The sequence below is a fragment of the Rhopalosiphum padi genome, chromosome 3 (assembly GCF_020882245.1).
Source record: "Rhopalosiphum padi isolate XX-2018 chromosome 3, ASM2088224v1, whole genome shotgun sequence".
Classification (NCBI taxonomy): domain Eukaryota; kingdom Metazoa; phylum Arthropoda; class Insecta; order Hemiptera; family Aphididae; genus Rhopalosiphum; species Rhopalosiphum padi.
Window position 1 is genome coordinate 39,730,292 of NC_083599.1, and position 19,480 is coordinate 39,749,771.

General features: G+C 27.1%; 2 protein-coding genes across 2 annotated transcripts; both read right to left on the reverse strand.

The window, feature by feature from the left end:
* Positions 1 to 4,258: 4,258 nt before the first annotated feature.
* On the reverse strand, positions 4,259 to 7,340 carry LOC132923920 (UPF0489 protein C5orf22 homolog). Its single transcript, XM_060987927.1, has 2 exons — positions 6,745 to 7,340; positions 4,259 to 6,669 (listed from the first exon to the last, which is right to left on the reverse strand). The coding sequence occupies exon 2, from the start codon at positions 6,659 to 6,661 to the stop codon at positions 5,534 to 5,536; it is 1,128 nt and encodes a 375-aa protein (XP_060843910.1). The 5' UTR covers positions 6,662 to 6,669; positions 6,745 to 7,340; the 3' UTR covers positions 4,259 to 5,533.
* Positions 7,341 to 11,546: 4,206 nt separating this feature from the next.
* Positions 11,547 to 17,111, reverse strand: LOC132927677 (cell division cycle-associated protein 7-like). The gene is made up of 6 exons (XM_060992256.1): positions 16,566 to 17,111; positions 14,605 to 14,795; positions 13,269 to 13,374; positions 13,046 to 13,185; positions 12,345 to 12,471; positions 11,547 to 12,275 (listed from the first exon to the last, which is right to left on the reverse strand). Exons 1-6 carry the CDS (start codon positions 16,785 to 16,787, stop codon positions 11,829 to 11,831), a joined length of 1,233 nt encoding a protein of 410 aa, XP_060848239.1. The 5' UTR covers positions 16,788 to 17,111; the 3' UTR covers positions 11,547 to 11,828.
* Between the last annotated feature and the right edge of the window lie 2,369 nt (positions 17,112 to 19,480).

The window sequence follows — 19,480 nt, forward strand, 5'->3', positions numbered from 1 at the left end:
TCTATACATATTATTAGATTAGCCTTCATATATATTTTTTTCCTAAGTATTAGTTTTGTTTATTTTCATTTTTAATGCAGTGAAAAAAAAGTTTAAGCATTCATATTTCATTTTATTTCTTTTTAAATGTAATACCTGTTTATTTTTATTAATAAAAATAAAGTTTTAGTCATTTAATTCTTTGTTCGGTGTACCTACACGAAATTCAAATCATCATTATTAATAAATATTAAATAGTTCTAAAAACAAAATAAAAAATATGAACCTACCTACCTACCCTACATATTTTATTTTTAACCGAATGTAAAATTAATAACTTTTTACTTTTGAAGATATAACCTATCACACCTAACACAAGTATACTTCTACACATGGGTAGAATTGATGGTATATAGCAGGGGTGGGCAACTGGTGGCCCGTGAACCTTTTTTATCTGGCCCCCGCTACATTTTCAAATTACATCATACAATTTCAGTCAACCGTCAATACTGTATGCTAAATTAAAATACTTATTTTGAATGACCTTTTTTTTTTGCTCTCTATACTCTGGCCCGCTATAAATTTTAATTTTCTAAAAATTGGCCCTCTAATAACTTTTAATTGCCCATCCCTGGTATATAGGTACCAATGCATGTCTGTGTTGCTATTGAAATAAACACTGGCTACTGCAATATAATGTTGAAATCGGCTTAATGAACGAAAAACATGCATGTTTTTACTTTTAAAAAGTCGGAACAAATTCAAGTCATACAAACATAGGTTATACGTAGGTAAATTATATAACTGAAATCTGAATATATTAATTTCATTGGATTAATATTATTATTAGGTATCTAGTTTTTCGTATAAATATTAAATTACAATTATGAATTATTAAATAAACAAAACCTGTAGGTTTTCATAATACTCGTATCTTTTATTATATTCTAAATTATAATCAATAAGGCATCTAAATATAATTCAGACATTTTTTCGCCATTCTTGCATCCCCCTTCTAATTTTTTCCCAATTCAAGCACTGATTGTTATGTTTTAACTTGAATCACCCTATATAAGCAATAGGTTTTACCATTTTTCTTCGGTTTTACTAAGTAGATACCTTGTGTGATCATAGACTCACAGAATTATTTACATTTCTAAATTAACTAATAAATTGAATATCTACCCAAATATAAATGAACATTTTGTTTTTGAACACACTACCTAAGCAAATATTTTGTAGTAATATGTAAAAACAATTATTAAATATGGTATAATAAACGTAAGTATTAGGTATCAAGGTAATAACTAAAGGTAGCACCGATATTAAGAAAATTCAAGGGTTTTGTTGAATGGACCAAATAAAAATGATAATAAATCAAATGTGCTAAATGTTTTATGTTTTATGTATAATAAATTATTCTCTGAAAACAATGAACAATGGCAACGAGTGATCACCGCTATGTAGTAACCAAGAACAATAGTTTTGCTTAATGCTGTCGGTAATTTTAACTAAGATTTTTTTTTTTTTTACACCAAGTTTTACTGCAAAACTTAATCTTATTTTAACTTTAAAATATTAAATTAAACCTATTTTAAATAGAAAATATTAGTTACTATAATCAAATCTGTATTGAGGTAAATACTAAATAATAATATTAAAAAATATTGGACTTAATAACAAAGGTACTTGCATTCAAACATTTATACAGATACAGTATATTGATTTTTTTATTAGAGAAAACAGGTATTGTATTGGAATATCAATATTTTATAATACTATCTCCTTTTAAATTTGTATTATGTAGTCATGTAGACGTTATATTATATTTGAATGGGTTTCATTCATATAAATACTTTAAATTTTATATTACACTTCTTAAAGGATATTGTAAACTTATGAACAATAATTTTAACAATTATCATTATTATACAAAATTCACACAAAAGCAGAGTAGAAAAAAAGAAAAAAATTAAAATTGCTCAATTAATCTTATTTAAATATTATAAAATATTACTGCTAGTAGTAATCCATTTTACTTTTAATTCTACTACCTATTAAATATATAATTATAGTACATATCTACACATCATCAAAACCTTAGTTATATTTTTGTTTTTTATTTTTTAGAAATTATACATAGATATACATCTTTTTTTATAACTACCTGGGTAGAAACTTTGTACTAGTTTTCATTTTGATTTTTTTGTATTTTGATTTTTTCATTCAAATTAAAAACAACAAAGATAACTTATATCAATTTTAAAATTACATTTAATAAATATACATTAGATTTATATGTTGATAAAATTTAACAATATTTGAAACAAAATGTACTATATATAAATATGATACATTTGTTAGATGTTTTTTTAACAATTATAATAATTGTAAAGTTCTTTGACGTAAAAATAAATGTACATTGTACAATATTTTATTTAGGTAACTAAAATGTATGATTAATAAAATCAATACATGAGTACAAGTAGTATGTTAATGTAATAAATTATAATGAGTCATTGAGTAAACTGATAAAATAAAATTATTAAAGTTCATCTTATGATTACAAAACAAAAACAAAGATTTTTATGTGATACCTGTTTTCAATTACAAGAAATTCAAAAAATATTTTAGTATGTTATTAATATAAAAATAATATAAAAATATATTTCTAGTTATAAAATTACAAATGATTTGTATTTTAATCACTGAACTTTTGATTTGAGATATTAATATTAATTTATACTAAAAAATATTGTATTGTTATTAATTATTCAATAGCTAAATATATATTTAAAATGTTGTCATACCACCAAAATATACCATTATCACGCAACGGCTGTCATAAATCACGGGAAAAACATATGAGATGTTGTTCAAAACATATTTATGATTATCATGCCAACATAAAATTAACAATTTAAAAAAGTCTAAAAAATATACCAATAACATTACTAATTTCTGAACCCATTTAAACTAATAAGTTTAAGAACAAAGACTTAGGTAATTTTACCTTATGCTTTTGATTGTGGATTTTTTTCCTTTATTGCTACGTCTTTTTGGTTTAACTCGTTCATCATCACTATCATTTTTAGATTCATCATAAGCAGTCTTAAAACCCTCTTGTATACGCTGTCGAGCTATTCGAGAACTATTTCTACTACTATAAGAATAAGTACTTTGGTGTGGATTCATACATAATGCTAAATGTTTTGATAATAAAAGACACTTCACGGGTACAAAGCATTTGGGACAATCAACCTCCTGAGTTGGTTTAGTGATATTCAAATGTTCAGCCATGTGTACTAAGGTTGGAGTATGACAGCGTCTATTATAATTAGAATCAAACCGTCTTGGATCGAGAACTCTTAATTTTAATTCCTTATGAATATTAAATATAATTTCACACAGCAGCTCATCAATTATTAAAGTTATTGTTTTTCTAGTCTCATATGTAAAATGACTTAAAGTAGATTCTTTTATAGCTCTTAATTCTAAAATATGAGTACTTTCTTCTTCATCGTAGTCTTCATCTTCTTCAAATGATAAATGAATCCGCATAGCAGTACTTTCCATCTATAATGATTCAAAGGATCTGAAAAGTAAAATGATATTAAACTAATGTTTCTTATGTTTCAATATTTTTAAAGATAAACCAATCACAAAAGTTGTAATTATTTGTGTAATATTAAAATGGAATATTAGTAACTTATTATTTTTAATTAAATTCTTAAAAGACAAGTAATTAATTGTTAAAAAAAAAATAGCTGTTTGTTGTTACATAATAATATTAAGTATTATAAAATATACCATTATTAAAGATTGCCCATGTAAATGTGTATTGACAGTCATGATTTTTGAATAAATAATGAACACTGCTACAACTTTCAATAATTGAAGACACCAATGTTTAAGAACCAATAAGAGTAATAATTTAAGTGTTTGAATTTATAATACTTATAAAACTTAATATGAGTAATACAAACTAAAAACTGAAAATTACTTTTACTGCTGATCAGACTATTATAAATGAATAATCATTTTGCATTTTTTTTTAATGTTTACCAATTATTCATTTATGTTGTGTAAATCGAAAAATTGTGTAACACAAATCAATTGAGGAATATGATATATGATAAATAATATAATACGATAGTTTTGATAATTTAATATAGTTTTATAATATTATAGTTTAAAACTCAATACACCATAATTTGTTTGTAAAATCTCATATATTTAAATTTATAAAAAAAATATAGTATTAATAGAATAAAATTGAATTTATAGATTTACAGCAAGTAAATATTCTTAGTTCAAAAACAGTGAATCTGATACAAATTTTTACATTGTTTTTTTTTTTAAACATGAATAAATTATTAAGATCAAGATCTTAAAAATACTTATAACGGTATCCTAAAACATTATTGATTTGAGTTAAAATACAAATTAATTTAATTCTACAATAATATTTTTTTACATTTTTAATTTTAACAAAAAAAAAATAAAATAAAATGTTTTGAAGATTTAATTGGTTTTGAGTTATAAAGTAATAATATTAAACTTAACATTTAAGTGCACACATAAAAAAATATATATGTAAAAACCAATTTTGTTTAGAAGGTAGTCTATAAACAAACAATTAAATTCTGAGCCATCAAAACCATAATTTGTTTCATATGAATATAATACATACTTCCCCTAGTATTTAACATAGAAAAATATCTATTATTCATCACAATTTTACAGAGGTATTTAATCAAGCAATCACAGTTACATGGAAATTAAACTGAACAGTGAATACGTGATGTATGGTTTAACAATAACTTAAATATACTTAGGACATTCAATCAACAATTTGAATCATCAATAATAATGACTAACAATTTAACACCAACTATATAATATTTGAAAATAATTTAGTAAAAAAATAAAAAAATATAATTTACAGCCTTCGGTGAAATGGTTATAATATTAAATTGTTTGAAAATATACACCCTAAAATCATTCAAGTAATATTTTAGTTTTACATTTTTGTCAGTTTAATAAAATATATTCTAGTTTTAATTATATTGGTTGTTCTATTTTAAAAATTGACAATTGATAAACATGCAAAAATTGTATTCATACACCTAATTAAATTAACTTATAAAAAATATTTTAAAAACTAAGCAGTGCTGTCATTAGTAAGAGAATTATTATTATTTTTGACTGAAGTATTTAAAACAGACATGAGACATAATATTAATAAAACAAATGGTAGTAATATTTAGTGAGAATTTCTCATTAAATAAAATCTATATATAATATAATACTTAATACAAAATATTATTTTATTGACATTTAAAATGTATACATACTAATGAAGGTAGTAGGTTCTAAACATAAAAAATTAAAACATATCATACTAATAATAATGAATTTAAAACTCGCAGCAAAGAAATTTTAAATTTAAGATAACGCTAGTTGTAAAAAATATTATGTTGCACACAGAATGAAAAAACTTACTAGCAGTTATGATAAAATAAACTTATACTTTAGATTATGTTTCAGTAATTTAGGAACCTTCAGTACATTTTTGAACATTCAGTTTATTATACAAACATTCTAGCTTTGCGAGCAATGATTCGTTAATAAAACGTGCACTTTCCAATGGACAGTAATCGTCTCCTGTGGACAAGGCAATTGTAATGGCAGCTGGTTCATGTATTATAGGTAAAAAGTTGAATACAATATCCATAGATTTTGCAATATCAGCTATGTCTGTATGATGGTTAGGTAATTCAATATTGTCAATTGTGCAACCAGCATTATGCACTATCAACCAGTCAATAGTATCGTAATGTTTCAACAGCTCATTTACAATAAATGATAAATCTTCAGAATTTACAGCAGTTAAATTTTCAGTCGGATACTCATCTAATGATTTCCCGTCATCAAGATGCATGAACACAGATTCTAATTCTTGCAACAATATTTCTCTAGAACGAGAACACTGAAGTAAGCTGTTAACGTCTTCTTTATTAGTCGGCGAATTAAATGTGTAAATTTTATGTAGATTAGTATAAAGATTTGCTTTATCATACATGGATAAAAATGGATTGTTTGTGGAGAAAAAGTCACAATCAAAATCTAAGATGTAATGAGGGTTATCTCTAGTATACTCGATAAACTTATTTCGCAATAGCTCAAATTTTTCCTCGCCATCATTGAAAATTGAACTACACATGGTAAACACAAACAACTTGATCGTTTTTATGTTAATGAGATCACTTTCTAAACAATAAAGACCTTCGCTCAGATAAAAATCACTAGAATTAGTCAATCGTATGGCGCCGGACATCTTATGCTTGCCAATACTGAACACAATTTCGCCTTCGTTGAATTGCCGTGCCCAAGGGGGCTTTACCCAGATAATTTTATCAAAATGGCCGGCGTACGCAGCTGGCAATATCCAGTTCTCGATGCTCAGCGAATCAAACAACTGTTCTTTTTCGTATACATAATCGGCCGGCATATCTTTTGGAATGGACAAGTCCGGATGCGAATCAAAATGCAACAAAACATTGCCGTACAAGGGCAAGTGTTTGGAACCTATTTCCCGGTAGATATATCGCAACGCGTCGTTATGGTCATCGACTACGTGAACGGGCATCGTCGAGTGTTTCTTTATTTTGTAAACCATGTTTGTTTCTAATAATTTATACAACGAACGTTTAAAAACTCGCTATAAGTGTAAACAAACTGTACGAACGCGATTCTACTTACTGTGGCGATCGTGATCAAGCGGACAGTGACACAGTGTAGAACAACGGCGGTACACAACTATCGTCGGGGCACGGCGGAGCTGGCGCGACTGACGGGCTGGACGGCGGGCGGCTGGCTGTCTAGCGGATCACCACCACGTTGGTGGCGCGCACACACAAGAGTCGACGGCGGTGGAACGTGTACGGTGCGATGCCGGCGAGACAGCGTTCAGGCCTCTTCGGACGTTGGCGGCCAGAAAAACGAATGGCCCAGCGGCAGACGACGCCAGACGCGAGAGGAAACTTTTGGAAAACAAAAACAAAAAAAAAAAAAAAAAACCCAAAATCAACGGAACGGTGACTGTTGGCCGTGTGTTTGGGACACGGGTAGTGGTACGACCTACGACGTGCGCGAGGGCGCGGGGAGGGGTTCACGAACTACCGCGGCGAAAGGTATGTCGGCGAAATTCGTATATCGCTCGGCAATGCGCATCCCCACTATTTTCCGCGCATCGCGTACACGAAAATTTTCGTGGTTTTCGGGACAAACAAAGGAAAGATAACAGCGGTTAGCGGGTTGTGCACACGCGGTAGGGTGTCGAACGGTAGGCGATCGGTCGCGGTCTCGCTCGATATCAGCAGCAAACTTTGTGCGTTTGTGTAGTGTAGTAGAAGTAGTAGTAGTAGTAGTAGTAGACAGTAGTCGTTGTAGACAGTTGTAGTTGTTGTAGTAGTGGTGGTTGTGGTGGTACTGTCGGTACCCGATGTTTTGCATTGGTAAACAAACGATAAAACCAAATCGGAATAATAATGTTTGATTTACATACCGAAGATACTATAATAGTATAATATTATATACTTAAATGAGTTTTAACGTGAGTTAAACGTATTAATCATAAAAAAATACGTCACGCCATGATAATTATTAGTATAATATAAAATTTATTTAGCATACAAAAAATGAATACTTACAAATTACAATTGAAACTTATTATTAAGTCTTATTCACGTCCATATTATTTTATCTTCTAAAATAAACTCTTTTTCGTCGTTGTATTATCCGTTGTTATTATTTCGAATGAATTGTTTTACGCCGAATACTTAATATTTTATTTTCGTGATTTCATTAAATTTTGCGAGTAATACTATTGATACAAACGAACCAAAAGAAACGAATGAATTATAAACCATTATAAATTCTAGCCTTAAACTATTTTTCATTTCGATTTTCACACATCTTCCAAAATAAATATGCTCCCAGAATCCAAACCTAGCGGTATTAATCAGATAGGTACCTAATTAATATGAGTTAAATATAATACAATATTTTTAAATACAACATTTCAATATACGATACAACTAGAAACTTAAGTCCCATGACATGTACTGTAGGTATATTATACAATTTGACCGAGTATAAAATATGTTTTTATCAACATTTATTGGAATTCAAAATTCTTTAAATATCTATAATAAATAGCTTAGAATATTTAAAATTTTATTTAGTGCAGAAAATTATAATTTGCGTTTTGGTAGAATTTTTCAAGTAAATTATTTTCCTGTACATAGGTATTAAAATGTATTTTAATTAACTATAAAATATACCAATACAAATATTAATTCCATAAATAATAGCTTATTTTTATTTTTTTTTATGTTTAAATAACTTATATAGTTATATATACATAGTATACAGCGGCGCAAATAGGGGCCTTACTGACGAATAATTATACTAGTATCTAGTGATAATGAATTTACTACACTTTCAATTAGCTCTACTGACGATTTCACAAACCCGCCTCTTCCCGTTCAGGATGTGGATCTTCTAGCTCCACAGTTCTACATTGACATTTGACATATTAAATATTTTTTATAACTCTATTTTCAAAATTTCAACACCGTTTTCACAGAGCTCATTCGTTTAAACAGTTATACTTGCAAGTCAACGTTTTCTTATCTCATTGAACATTTAACAATCATTGGGTCGATTTTCATTGATGATTTGATTTTGATTAACTACTAAACACTCAAATCTCAAACTCAACTTTGACACGGGGGACGGCTTTCATAAACGAGCATTACGCTTTCAAAACTAGACAAAAGAAAATTAGAGGTTTATATCAAAATTATCAAGCACAAATAGAATATTAGAATCTACAATTAATTATGGTATTTCTATATGAGGAAGTATATACTAAACTATAAACTATAGATTATATAGACACATTTCAAAAAATACAAAATAACATACCTACCAACAGTACCAACTAACAATTATTTTAAAAATACTTAAAATATCACACAAAAGATTTATACAATAATATAGATATTAGATATACAACCAGTAATAAAAATATTTTACGTGCGAAGATCCAGTTACATCAAATTTATAGCATTCCTAAATTACTTGTAAGTTTGTAACAAATGATGATTCTAGTACATAATTATTATTGATACAAAGTTGTATCTTGTATAGCTTTATATTGTATTCTTTTATTGCACGATTTTATGTATAATTTTACATTATATATTGTATTAATAATAAAATATATATATTAAATTACATTAATGTATTAGTTATATGAGAAAAAAGGTAATGTAATTGTTAATTGTACTAGATTAGGTTGTTAGGTATCTATTTATTGAATTTGTAATGTGAACTCATAAGCTCTCACACAAACATTTTCATTGAAGACCACTATCTTATTAAGCATTTAATTTTTTAAAATAGAAAAAAAAATTGCTTTGATATTTAACTTTCTATTAGCAAATTGCATTTAGATAACTCTCTAGTTTTGTCTACATTTTGGAGTATAAGAGGTTCATAAGTATCTTTATTTATTTTCATAAATCAATGTTATTTTTTTATGATTCAAAAACAAATAATAGTTTGTAGAAATTTGAAATTGTTGTCTCTACCATAAAAATATAAAATGCTATTTACTATAATATGTAAATAAATTAGCACATTATCATTAATTATAAATACTAATTATAACCAATGATGTTATGTATTATACTATTTTTATATTATTTATACTTATACTAAGTAAGGACCTTATAATTAATAACAAATTAAAATTCTAGATTGGTAAATTGGGTCCTAGAAATAAATGATAGTAGGCATGAATGCATGATGAGTCCCAAAGTTTTTCTGGGAGGGGAGGGGGTATAAAAAAGATACTTTTGAAGGCAATTGGTACATATCCCCAATTTAACACTTTAAAAACAAACAAAAATTATCACGGACCCAATTTACATACCCCCTTAAAATGTAATAAACTAAAACTTCCTTTACATACCTATTGCTGATGATTATTATAATCAAGTATTTAAACTTTAAAGATTAGATAGGTATTTTTTTTATGTCATTTTACTTTGAATACATTTTCTTGTATATCTGTATGTTGTGCCTACTATATATTTATGTTTTTAAATGTTTATTTAAAATTAGTGATTGCCTTAACAACCCTAAACTTAAGGGATTAAAAACCCAAAAGTAAGTTAATTAAGTATTAATAATTAAATAACTAAAATAATATGATATTTATAGTATTATATTGGCTATTATATAATGAACTTAGACATTGAGACAATATTTGTTTAAATCATATTGTTCTAGAACATAAAGATACCTTTTGAAGGATTAAAAAGTTCATGAGTTTAAAATTAATAAATAAACAAATATATTACATATAATTATTTGTCTTGATCAGTACTTAATTATGTACAGAAGTAGTACAAATTGATATATTGGATAAAACTCAGGTTATTAGCAATTACTAATTTACTACAATTAAGATATTTTACAAATATTTTTATTTACAGATAAGCTATACAATATAATTAAAAACTACTACTATACACTAACTAACTATGCAAAAAATGAAAAAAGAACAGATATTAGTGATATTACAAAGCTAAAAATTTTTTTTATAGCTATAAATACTTACTATATTTTAATATTATATAACTATGACATTCTTATGTTTAATAAAATCAGACTTACCACTCTGCAGTACTCTATCATTTTATCCACCTGCCCAATTTCCAAGGCAATTAAAATGAACTAAAGTTTGTGTTCAGTGCCACAAAAATAAGTTTTCTACTTTTATAGTAATTGCTTTCTTCAGAATCTCCAACATGGTTGGACAGACCATTCTTATTTTGCAACCAATGAAGTCTTTCACTTTTATATTGACATTATTAAATATATACACAAACTGGATGTCCTTATTAATAATAATAATAGTAAAACTAGTAATGATACATTGATCTTGTTATTTTTTTAAGTGTGCATACTGGGATATTCTAATTATCTTTTAAAACTAGTTGATTTAAGTACAACAATCAATAATTCTAATTCCTTTTTTTTATATTTTATATTATATGTATTGCAACATATTATAATCATTAATCATTGTTAACATTTTTATTTAACCTACATAAATGTATGCTTATATTAAAAATGTCTGCCTTAGGTACTTAATTAATTTTAAGTGCAACATTACCTTCATAATAATGTATATTATAATGAACACAAATTATAACTGTCAAAATTCAAATATAATAGAAAAACAATGTATAAAGACTCTAAGTATAAGTACTTAATGTTATATTATGTATAATATATAAAAAAAAAATTAACTTATTTTATAACTTACGAAAAATAAAAATGTTATGTATTTATGGCATACCTCTTTTAAAAGTTTATATAACTAAAATATATTTTTTACTTTTATGTTCATAAACTTAAAAAGATAAATAAGAAAAAATAAAGATACACACTTGTATAAATAATTAAACAATATTAGGTAATCATAAGCACTTGTCAATAACTTATAAATAATCATTCCAAAAAAGTAATTTTACAATAAAACAAAATTTATATCAACTATTTTCTTTGCAATTTAACTCAAATTTATAACTTTATATTGTTACTCTTTTACTTATAACTTATGGTAAAAAAATAAACCAAGTTCTAAGTTTAAAAAAATTATATACATATGTATACTTATAAAAATACAAAATATTATAGTTATACTAATACTAATGGCTACTTGCTGTTTATGTTTGAAAATTGATTTGCTTTTTTATTTAGTTCTCTTATTCCAATAATTTAGATGACATAAATTGCTCATACATTTTGTCAATAATCTTTTCTGAATTTTCTTTAGGCTCTGTTATATTAATTTTAGAATTACATAGTTCTTCATCCTTTATACAGAAATTATTGTTTTTCTTTGATTTCATCTTCCCAAACTTGTTTTTAGCATTATATTCATTAAGTACAACCTTTTCATTCAAATTATCAATCTTTGACTGATTACCTAGATCAATGTTGTTTACGACTGGATTTTTCAGGTCACATGTATCAATAGAATTTTTATTAGTGCTATCTGGTTCCTCTTCTATTGTCCTTAACAGATCGCAAACAGATTTAAATCCTTTAGCTTTAGCTACTTGTGCCAACTGCCCGGTTGGATCTTTGCCCTGATCACGTCTGCAAATGCTGCAGTTACAACGTCCACGACATGGCGGACAAGCCCATAACTTTATATAATATGCAAAAATAAATAAATGAATGATTGCCTTAACTATATATTAATAAAAATGAATTACCGGATTTAATAAAGCTTCAGCTACATCTTCACCATACCGACTGCCCAAACAAAAACCACAAAACATACCTCTCATTCCTTTACAGCTCTCATGCCGACAGTATGATTTTTGGTCTAATGTCTTCTGCCTAAAAAAAATTTTTTTTCATACATTACTAATCAAAGTAAACTCAACCAAATCATAGAATATTCTGTTGTTGTTAATAACTAATATAAAGTAATATAATATTGTGTTCTGTGGTTTAAACAGAGATTTATTATGTTTGATTGCATTAATAATTTTTTTTTAATTTATATTTTTGAATCATATATTTTGAAAACCACAGTTCATTTAGTTGTTAGTTTTATTTTTTTATTAACCTCAACTCAAAATCAAAAATAAATAATTGTTTATTTTCATATAAAACTTATAATTCAACAAAAAAAATCTTATTTTAAAGAATGAATGTTAAAATTCAAAATTTATAATATTTCCATATAGTATTTAAAGAGTAAAATTTAAAGTATTTTATACTCAATTATAAGATAACATTTCTCAAACAATAATTTATTATTTATACAATTTATATAAAATATAAAAATTAATATCGAATTAGACAATAATAATTATTTAATAAAAAGAATCAAATCAAATGTAATATGCGTGAAATATTTTTTAGCAAATTATAAGTTAAAAATTGTTATTTTTAATATAAATATTACCTGCATTGGTGACAAGTTGTTCCTTCGTTAGTACTATATTTTTTTCCTACAGAGCGGTAAAATATGTTGTCTAACATTTCTTTTGTTACAAGAGATACATCCAATCGAGATACTTTTCTGCTCAATTTTTTCTTTGAACCCTGATCATCCAACAAAACACAATTAAAAATCTATTTTACACCAATATTTATTAATTTATTTAAAAGTAACAATCTTGAATTACTTCAGATTTACTCAAAGGAAACTTTTTCTGATAGTTATTTCTTTGTCGACGTTTTTTGTTTTTTCCTTTGTCATCTTCTTCTTTAGAATTATAATAGATTTGTTTTCTGAACAATGAAAAAATAAATAAGTTATATGTAATATTATATAACATATGCTAGAAGTGAATACTTGTTTTATTATATTAAACTGACAATTGATCAAATAATTCAAATAAAATAATAATAGAAATAGAATACAATTTTACTCTCAACATTAATGTAATGTTAATGCAAAAAATCGCACATAAAAATAAATCTAAAAAAATAACAACCGTCAACCATACCTATAAGATATGAGCATTAAACATTGTATACAAGTTCTATATTTTTTAAATATTATAATAATTTATTTAAAAACTTCTAACTTTCGATACATAAAAAATATAAAATATCAAACTAACATATCTTTGTATAAAAAATTTATTGATTAGAAAATTTCCAAATATTATATAATAATTGTTAACTGAAAAGAAAATTAAATGATTTTTTTTTTCACAAGTAAAAATCATCTTTATTTTTTCTGTTTAAACCAACGATGCCGTTGGAATTGTGCTTTCACATCGCTTTCATGGCTATGCCATCATTCATTGGACATCAAAGTATTTTTTTTAACATATATATATTTATTTATTGCAACCTTTGTTAAGTGAATTAAACCAATTAGTAGATAATATTATGATATCAAAAAAGGTAGGCAAGTGGGTAAAGCTCAGCTATATATTAAGCGTCAAGTGAGTAACTGTAATTCTGGAGATGTTAAATTTGAATTCAATGATGTATCATTTTATACAAAAATGATTCTAAATGGAGACAGTTTGTCTTGCATTTTGACAATATTTCAAATATTTATAGTTATCCATTTTTGAGTTACATAAAAAATACAAAAGCGATTACGTCCAAAATTAAATTTGCATAAAAATGTTTGTTTTCCATCAATTATTTTGAAAAATATTAGGAATAATTTTGACCTCTCCAAAGTATAAACTAGATCCAATTTGGTATCCAAAACCACCCTCAATGTTGAAAATTAAAGTATTTTATTGACTACTTATCGTGCACAGATAAGAAATAAATAAATTAAAACACACATTAGTAAAATCTGCTAAAAATCTGAAGTGTATGCTGTCAATCAAAAAAGTAAAATCTTAAAAAATTATAATAAAAAATATAACTTTTTCTAAAAATGTGTGTTCTGAAATAATGAATGGTTTTACATTAAATAAATCACCCATATAAAATTCCTTATATTTCTTACCTGACTACACCTTTTTATAAATTGCTTATTTTTATTTATACCTTTTATCACGTAACGAACGACGGAGATCTTCACCTTGAGTCTCCTTCTTCACATTTGATGATTTTTCCAATTTAGAAAATAATTTAACTCGTCGGCCTGGTCGATGAGCTGGCCTTCTACCACTCCGAAATTGAAATTTTTTGTTAAGCTTCTGCGCACATTGCAGAGCATTATTAAATACATCACCTACCTATACCAAAATATTTAAATAGAACTTGATTCAAAACATTATTAATACTATTGGGTAATAAAGAAATTAGTGAGGAGAAAATAAATTCTCAAATAAAATGCTATAACTGTATCACATCACAATAAGAATATAAGATGTAAAATTAAAAATCCCAATAAACTCAATTTATTCATAAAGGTAACAAATTGTTTACGTTTGAGGACAAAAAGGGAGGAAAGTTGGTAATCGTTAATCACCCTACTATACAATAGGTGTTAAGTGTAAGTCATCTTATTAAAACTATTATTTTAATTGATATTACGTTTAATTTTAAGAATATAAGAAATTAATAATTTAAAATATTATATTGATATAGTAACAAATTGTGGACTTGAGCATAGATATTATACCTATAAAAAACAATTAATAATATACATACAATTCATTTTTTTTTTGTATTTGTTGGCCAAGTAGAAAGTTCTATTAAACATGATGTCTGGTCTGTAATAAGGTACCAGTATTTTTCAATGGTTTTTAGAGAATTAAACTCAGGCAGTAAGGGTACAAAATAAATTTAAGTTTGGTAAATCTTTTTTGTCCTATTTTATGCCTTTTTTTCAAGCACATATACATGGTATGACATTTTATAATTTTTCTATACTAAAATTAGTACATTACATACATTTCTCATTAAATAAATAGATTAAAATATCATTATATTTCTATGGAATTACATTAAATAGCACAATCAAACATTATAATTAAAAGTACAAGCAATAAAAACACAGAAATATCTAAGTATATTAGATTAATTAATATTAATTATTATTCAGATTAATAATTGTTTAGGCTAGATTGTTTGTTATATTTACCAAGTACTAATAAATTATTTTACTTTTACTTTTTATTTAGAATAAATATGCATGGTTCTTCTTCAAAAGGATAATGTATTACATTATATTGTATCTATCAAAACATCTTATTCTATATAATAAACTGTTGCCCATTTAATCATAATAAATAAATAAATAAATGTGCTATTAAAATTAAACTTATTTTATAACGCTTTTTACTAATTCTACCATATCCAAAAAATTCAAATTGTTTTAAATAGACAAGTGGTAATTGAGTTAATTAATTTATAAAATAATTTTACAAACTAAACATAATTTAAAATTTAAAACTTCAGAAGACAGGAAAATTAGTCACAAAATTTTCAATTCTTACAGAATAATGTCAAACCAATATAAAAGAAAAAAACAAAAATGTATCACCAGTCACTCATTAGTTATTTTAAATTTATAATAAGTGATATATGTAAATTAAAATGATTATGTTAGCCTTAATAACAATTTTCTAAAAATAATTGAGTATAGACAGTATAGTTTTTAGTTTGATTTTAAGTTTAAATTAATTATTTAATTATGGTTTAATCTAACACAAAGATGTGTCTAAAAATTTGACTAAAATTATTAACCAATTACTACACATGTTTTAACCAGTACATTGTTTTTTGGTTAAATACTTTCATATTTTTTTGTTATTTTAGGTATAAAAAGTATTTATCAGATTCACAGAACATAATATTTTATAATAAAATAGTGTATAGTGGGTGTGGGAAAACAAGAAGAACAAGTCAATAATAAAATGCCAACCAATAAACCAGCGATATATGAGACACTACCTATATTAATGTAGGTAGTTTAACCAACTGCAGGTGTGAAATATTACTGAAGGGTTGTCAGGAAAATGAGATACATACTATCTGTAAAATAATAAACAAATACTTACCTCTTGCTGCAGTTTATTCATGTTTTCTTGTCGCAAAAGTTCATACTCCGACAGATTGGCAGAAGTAGATGCCCCCTCATTGATTGCCACCGACAGACAAGCAGAAGTGGATGCCCCCTCGTTGATTGCCCCCGTCAAACCAGCAGAAGTGGATGCCCCCTCGTTGATTCCTCCCGTCAAACCAGCAGAAGTGGATGCTCCTTCGTTGATTGCCCCGGACATCTTGTGACAAAGGCTTAAGTTGGTGTCACAGTTAGCAACTCTAAAAACTAAAAAAGCAAGTCACAAATCCAAAAGAGAAGAGATGCGCCAAATGCCAATAACAAATAGAACAAGAACACGAGGATGAAACGCGGGAAGACGGAACACTGGTGAGTCGTGAATGGCGGTAATTTATTAGCGCCGCTAGTGGCTTGCGACAGAACTTAGAAGACAATGACACTGTTACGGGCGTTACGGCAGTCGTCGGCGTCGGAGTGACGCGCGACGGCTATTGCAGTGCTGCGACCTGTGACAAGTTTTCTGGCGGCAAGCGGTTGTTATTCGGTACCGGCACGGCGGCACGTTTAAAATTATCTAAAGAGTAAATAACACTAAATTATTATGTAAGTCTTGGCGTCTTGCTAGTAATAGCTAATAGTTCCAAGTTCTACCGTAGTACCGCCGCCAACTGAAGGCCTAAGGAAACAACAGAAACAAAAGTCCAGAACACTGAATAATAAAATAAATCTATATACCATATAATATAAAACATAATATTTAATAAAAATGAGTTTTGCATATTATGATGTGATAAGTTCTTATAGCCTATAGGCGTACAAACGGCTAAAGTGCGACTAATAATTGCAATAGGCTCGTAGACAGTATTGAGGCCCTGAAACACTAGGTGAATACGGAATACTTGATACTTCGTGCGCGTATCTGCACAATTTGAAATTGCCGAGAATTGTATTCGCTAGAACACAAAGCACACATTTTACGCGGTTAAAATTCGCGCCAAATCATCATTATTTTTGTGCGAGTTGCGCGCGAACATTCATCCAGAGTGAACAGACCCAGTCGATCAGTCAAAACAACGTGTTTAATTTTACCCTTCTTAGACGAGTGTTCGTCTAAAATTAAGATTACGCAATCGCCGATCAGTGGCAGACGATGGCGGATTATATCCGTTTATCCCGTTCGCTTTACATACTAGTCATACACTCATACTACATAGTGTGAATGTCTTATTCTTATCTAAAGGCCCTTGCACACTAACATTTTGCGAATAGTTCGCAGTTTCGCTGGCGGAGTGGCGGACGTGGTTAAAATTCGCCGTGAACGTTTTATGAACAGCTTGTATTAGATTAGACCGTTCAAACTATGTAAAGCGAGCGGATAAAATCCGCCATCGTCCGCGACTAGGTATTTAAATTTAAATACCCATTTCGTACAAGTTGTTTAATCGTATCTAACCGCACGCAAACTATTCGCCTAGTGGCCTGGTGTGTAAGGGCCTTATCGCGGAATTTATAACATAATACTATATCATTATCAGCTATCGACTGTTGAATAATTATTATTTATTTTAAACACTACTAAGAAAGTAGAAAAGGCAACGAATCGGGCGATTATCGGTGTTATTGTTGGCCTCTATTGTTATTTTTAAATTGTTATATTACCCGGTGACTATAACAGTGTTATTCATAGTCATATTGGACCTGGTTTAACAATGGTGCAATAGTAGTTCAACAATAGTTTATTTTTTTTGGTATTCATAGACGATAAACTTTACTTAGACCATAGACTGAGTTTAATGATAAACTTCTGATTTAAAAACTAGGCAAATACTAGGTTTAATGCTGGTTTATTATAAAAATCACTGTTATCTTATTATCATTTAATTTAATTTATTAATGTTTTGAAAACTTGTGCACTTTATACCTAAGAAAAATGGATATTGCTAATGTACAAAATGTTAGACGCATAATGAATTTAAGAAATTTCTCCCCACTTTCCCAGGTAACTCTTCTAAAGAGTTTTTGTTTTACAAAAAACAATTACGTGATTTAAATTATAATTTTGAGTAAATAAAATACCATTAACAAACTCTAAAATAGAATATGAATCTAAATATATTTTACAAAAATTCATAAAATATAACAATAATAATGGTATAAATAAAAACACCTGGAAAAACTGTAACGTTTGTAGAACATAGAATGTATTTTTGACTAATTTTTTTTTTTTAGATTGACGTCATATAGTAATAATATGGAAATTTGGGAGGCTCTATGACTGTTTATAATAAAACTAAGATAATCCACAATTTTTAAAAACTTAGTCTAGCCCATTTACTATGTTGACTATGAATAATACGTCGTTAAACCTGAGTTTAACCGAGGTCTAAGAATTAAACCAAGTTTTTCTAAACTTATGTTAAACCTTAGTTTTCGACAATGACTATGAATAACACTGTTATTACACTGCAAGACAAAAATAATTAATTTAAACATTTAAGCAATGTTTTTCCCAAAGATTATAATTATAAGATATTAAGACTAATATTTTTTTTATGATAAATCAATAAAAGTAAACTATTTATGTACATTATTTTTTTTTGGTATGTCTATACTTTATAGAGAAGTCGGGGATTACTATTTAGTATTTACTAGGCGAGAGTCCATAGTCTATACAGCTGCCTTATTTGCCTATGTGAAAATAGATACTCGACACACGTCACTTACAGTATTATATCAATAATCAATACAGTGAAATCTCCACTTATGGACACCTCCCAATAACGGACGTTTTTGGGGAACGGGGATATTTTCACTACTTTTCAATAGGAAAACCTCCGAATAGCGGACTCTCCGAAGAACGGGCATTATTTTAATAGAGAGTTTTTAAAATAATGGTAGGTCCCTAATCTTTAT

Coding starts and splice junctions, on each gene's coding strand:
- LOC132923920 (XM_060987927.1), bottom strand. CDS start 6,661: ATGGTTTACAAAATAAAGAAACACTCGACGATGCCCGTTCACGTAGTC.
- LOC132927677 (XM_060992256.1), bottom strand. CDS start 16,787: ATGTCCGGGGCAATCAACGAAGGAGCATCCACTTCTGCTGGTTTGACG. Junction 14,796..16,565: donor TGAATAAACTGCAGCAAGAG/GTAAGTATTTGT, acceptor ATTTTGGTATAG/GTAGGTGATGTATTTAATAA. Junction 13,186..13,268: donor TTCCTTTGAGTAAATCTGAA/GTAATTCAAGAT, acceptor TTGGATGATCAG/GGTTCAAAGAAAAAATTGAG.